Source organism: Lactuca saligna, chromosome 9, assembly GCF_052625555.1.
Source record: "Lactuca saligna cultivar CGN05327 chromosome 9, ASM5262555v1, whole genome shotgun sequence".
Classification (NCBI taxonomy): domain Eukaryota; kingdom Viridiplantae; phylum Streptophyta; class Magnoliopsida; order Asterales; family Asteraceae; genus Lactuca; species Lactuca saligna.
Genome location: NC_136425.1, coordinates 61,233,421 through 61,238,072, shown reverse-complemented (window position 1 = coordinate 61,238,072; position 4,652 = coordinate 61,233,421). Strand labels below are relative to the sequence as shown.

Here is a 4,652-nt window from a genome sequence, read left to right as displayed (position 1 = left end):
AAATGGCCATGCCAAAAACACATTGGCAAAATGCATGACCATGCTAAAAACGCATGGCCTTATGGAAAGTATGTGAACTTTAATTAAAAACAAAAGAACATCATTTTTTAGGCAGGATGACTTTTGGAGTAGTTTGGGGCGATCTTGGGAGATTCTAAGAGATTTCTTGGAGCTTTTGAGAAGACCTAATCATTACAAACACTTTTGATTTCATTTTAGTAGGCATTAAACATTTCAACTTCATATTTATTATTGTTTGATTTGTTCTTAGCCATGTGTGGCTAAAAAACCCTAGTTTCTAGTTCTTGTTCAAAACATTTTGATTGCTTGACTTGCAGCATATGATTTAATGCTTGATTTGTGATATTATTCTAATGATTATGTTTTTGTTTAAACTAGAATCCTTGAATTTGATTTGTGTTTGATTGGCCACTTTCATGAATTGAATTTTTGTGTAGTTAACTAACTTTTAAGGCACCTAGTCGTTCTATTAAGTTAATAATTGGTAACGAGCAATAAGTTTTCTTATTATAAAACATATATCACATGTTTCCACACTCCCGAGCGTATGAGAAGAAATGAACATTGTGTGGAAGCTTGTACAAAACTTAATGCAGTTTTTCAATAGAATCTAAGAGCGTGTTTAGGTTAAATTAGTAAAGCTAGGTCTAGTCAAAGAGCGTGGCAAGCGAGAGGTATTAGAGCATGTTAATATCTTTTAGTACCAACTTAGAATAGCAATCACAAATTACATCAAGTCATAATCAGGTTAAATGGCAACATTGAGAACTAGAACTTGAAGCACTTTTACAATTTGTTTACAAATCTATTTTATATTGTGCATGATTTTAAAGTAGATTGTTATTTAGTTATCTAATTTTGCAAACAAACCCCCCCCCCCCCCATTTGTGACCAAAGTACCTTGCACAAAGAGGTATAGACATTTATCCTGTGTCTCTGTGGTTCGGCCCTACTTGCCTTGTACTACTTTTTAGTGCATTAAAGCAATGTATTTGGAATCTGTTGTACCCCTATTATTTGTTGGGTGACACGCCTAACAAATTGGCGCCGTTGCCGGGTAATGGTGTTACTAATTGTTTATGCCTAGATCTTTTCGTACATGTACACCACTTCCAATTGACCCAGAGATAGAGAAGACTGCAAAGAAGCTACGGAAGCAAGCCAAGCTTTGTAAGAGGCAACCGGTTTCTGGAACTTCTTCATCATCTACCCCTCAAGTCATCAATATTTGGGAGGATATACCCCTCTCAAATGTGTTAGAAACTAAAACAGAAAACCCCTCATCATCATCTCAAACATCCTCACCCACAAATACCATCCCACCCTCTTCACATACTCATAACATCCCAAAATCCACACCCACAAAATCCTCAATTCTTACTCATACCATGGGAGATAACCATGGAGGGAATCCACCTCCAAATCCTCCACCCGAACAAACCCTTCGCCAATGGGCGAGGCAAGAGGTTACTCAACAACTTCTTTGCATCACTTATCTGACAGCTACAAACCTTGAACTAAAATTTGGTCTTATTCATCTCATCCCAACCTTTAGAGGCCTAGAAAATGAAGATCCCCACAAATTCCTCACAAAGCTCCATGTTGTGTGTTGGCATGAAACCAAACAATGTTACGTAGGACCAAATTAAGCTTGGGGCATTCCCTTTTGCAGTGCAAGACTCAGCAAAAGATTGGATTTATGACCTTCCACCGGGAACGGTCAACACTTGGGTAGATCTTGCACGCCTCTTCTTAGACAAATATTTCCCAGAAATGAAAGCCTCAACCCTAAGAAGAGAGATAATTGGGATCAACCAACACAAGAGAGAATCCTTTCATACATATTGGAAGAGGTTCAAAAAGCTTTGTGTCTGTTGCACAAATCATCGTATTAGTGAGTACCAAATCCTCCAATACTTCATTGAAGGCATGACTCCTTAGGAAAGAAGATTTCTTAATGCTTCAAGTGGAGGATCTTTGTCTGACAAGACCCCAACTAAGATTTGGGAACTTATAAAAAACATGGCAGAGGATTCAAAGCATACTTGTCAAGATGAAGATTGGTATACGGATGCACCCAGAGGTGTAAAAGAAGTGTACACTCATCAAATTGAAGCTCAACTATCTGTGTTAACTAAGGTGGTGATGATGCTTGCTAAGGACAAAGGTGTGCAATCCACACCCCGTCCTGGTGGCATTTGCACTCAAATGAGACACCCGACTGATATGTGTCCTCAATTGCAAGAAGAACAATATGAAGAAAAAAAAATGATATGGGAGGCTATTCCGGGCACAATCAAAGAACTTATGATCAGCCCCAAGGCAATCAAGGGTCGAACAACAACCAAAACATGGGCTATAAACAAAGACCACCACCTCATTACCAAGCAAGGCCTCCGTTCCCACAACTAAATTACCAACCAAGGCAACCACAACCTCCTCCTCAACAATTCGGGTCCTCAAACATGTCCTTAGAAGACATAGTCAAAAGCGTTGCCACTAGCACTCAAAGTTTTCAGCAAGAAACCAAGGCAATCATCAAGAATCTTAAGCACCAAATGGCACAACTTGCTCAATTGATGAGCAAAATGGAGAATCAAGGAAAGCTACCTCCTCAAACTGAAAAGAACCCAAAGCACAATGCTTGTGCAAATCTTGAGGAGTGGAAAGAAATGTGATGGCCCGAAGATGCCCGAAGAAGAAGAAGAGGAGTTGGTGATAGAAGAACTACCAAAGAATGATGAAAAGAGAGAAAAAATGGTGGAGGAAAAGAAGTCAGAAGAGAAAGAAGAAAAGATCACACCACCACCTTTTCCATCAAGATTGAACAACAACAAAAAAGAGAGAGAAGATAGTGAAATGATGGCAATGTTCCAGAAAGTTGAAGTCAACATTCCTCTTTTGGACGCCATCAAACAGGTACCTAGATACGCTAAGTTCCTTAAGGAACTTTTCACATATAAAAAGAAGCTGCAAGGTAATGAGACAGTGAAAGTAAGTGTAAATCTTTCTACAGTTTTGCAGACAAGGATGCCCCCAAAGTGCAAGGATTCAAGTGTTTTCACCGTTCCTTGCAAATTGGGAAACCTTTATTTCCCCCGTTTTATGCTAGATTTAGGAGCTTCAATAAATGTTTTACCATATTCTATTTATAAATCTATTGGCATAGGTACTTTAACAAAACCGGGGTGATCATCCAACTTGCAGATCGTTCTATAGTACACCCAAAAGGTGTATTAGAGGATGTTTTAGTGCAAGTTAATGAGCTTCTCTTTCCTACATATTTTTATGTGCTTGATATGGGAGATGATAACCACCCATCCTCGAGTTCCATACTTTTAGGTAGACCATTCTTAAAAACAGCAAAAACAAAAATGGATGTCTATAGTACACTGTCCATGGAATTTGATGGCGAGGTCATCAACTTTAACATCTATGAAGCAATGCGGTACCCAAGTCATGTTTATTGCATAAATTTTGTTGATATAATCCAGCCTTTGACTGAAAAGGTTTTTGTGTTGACTAGCCATGATTTGTTGGAGTTAGTTTTGAGCAGGAATTTTGATAACATTTCAGTCAAAGAGATTGCAGAAAATTTCAAAGTAGATGAAGAGTTTCTGGAAATAGTGGAGTTAATGGAAGAAAGGAAGAAAATGACGTATGATAATAGCAATGTGAAAATGTCCATTTCTAACACAAAACTTCTTCCTTCTTTTGTGCAGGCACCTAAGCTAGAATTGATGACTCTTCCAGATCATTTGAAGTATGCATACCTCGGAGAAGAGAAGACTTTTCCTATCATTATCTCCAACAAATTGTCCATTGCAAAAGAAGATGAGTTGGTGACTTTGCTGAAAAGTATAAGAAAACTATTGGGTGGACAATTGCTGACATATAAGGGTTGAGTCCTTCCATGTGCATGCATAAGATTCTCATGGAGGAAGACTTTAAACCAACCCGAGAGGTACAAAGAAGATTGAATCCACCTATGATGGAGGTGGTAAAGAAAGAAATCATGAAGCTTCTGGATGTAGGTATGATCTACCCCCCCCCCCCATCTTAGATAGTAAATGGGTGAGACTTGTTCAGGTAGTCCTGAAAAAAGAAGGGGTCACAGTTGTCAATACTTCCGAGGGAGATTTGGTGCCAAACCATGTGCAAAACGGGTAGAGGGTTTGTATTGATTATAGAAAGTTGAATGACTCAACGAGAAAAGACCTTTTTCCCTTGCCATTTATTGACCAATTATTAGTGAGATTGGCGGGTAAATCTCATTATTATTTCTTGGATGGTTTCTCGGGTTTTCATCAAATTCTGGTAGCCCCGGAAGACCAAGAGAAAACCACCTTCACTTGTCCCTTTGGCACATTTGCTTGTAGGCGTATGCCTTTTGGTCTGTGCAATGCACCCGCAACATTTTAGAGATGCATGGTAAACATTTTTTCTAAATATGTTGAAAACATCATTGAAGTATTCATGGATGATTTCACGGTCTATGGAAACTCCTTTGATGAATGTTTGAGCAATCTAACAAAAATTCTGCAAAGGTGCATTGACACAAATCTTGTGCTTAACTAGGAAAAATGTAATTTCTGGTAGACAAAGGATTGATCTTAGGTCATATTGTGTTC

General features: G+C 38.6%; 1 protein-coding gene across 1 annotated transcript; it reads left to right on the top strand.

The window, feature by feature from the left end:
• The first annotated feature begins 2,709 nt into the window (after nt 1-2,709).
• On the top strand, nt 2,710-3,926 carry LOC145016396 (uncharacterized). Its single transcript, XM_078974725.1, has 2 exons — nt 2,710-3,062; nt 3,191-3,926. Exons 1-2 carry the CDS (start codon nt 2,710-2,712, stop codon nt 3,924-3,926), a joined length of 1,089 nt encoding a protein of 362 aa, XP_078830851.1.
• The last annotated feature ends 726 nt before the right edge of the window (nt 3,927-4,652 follow it).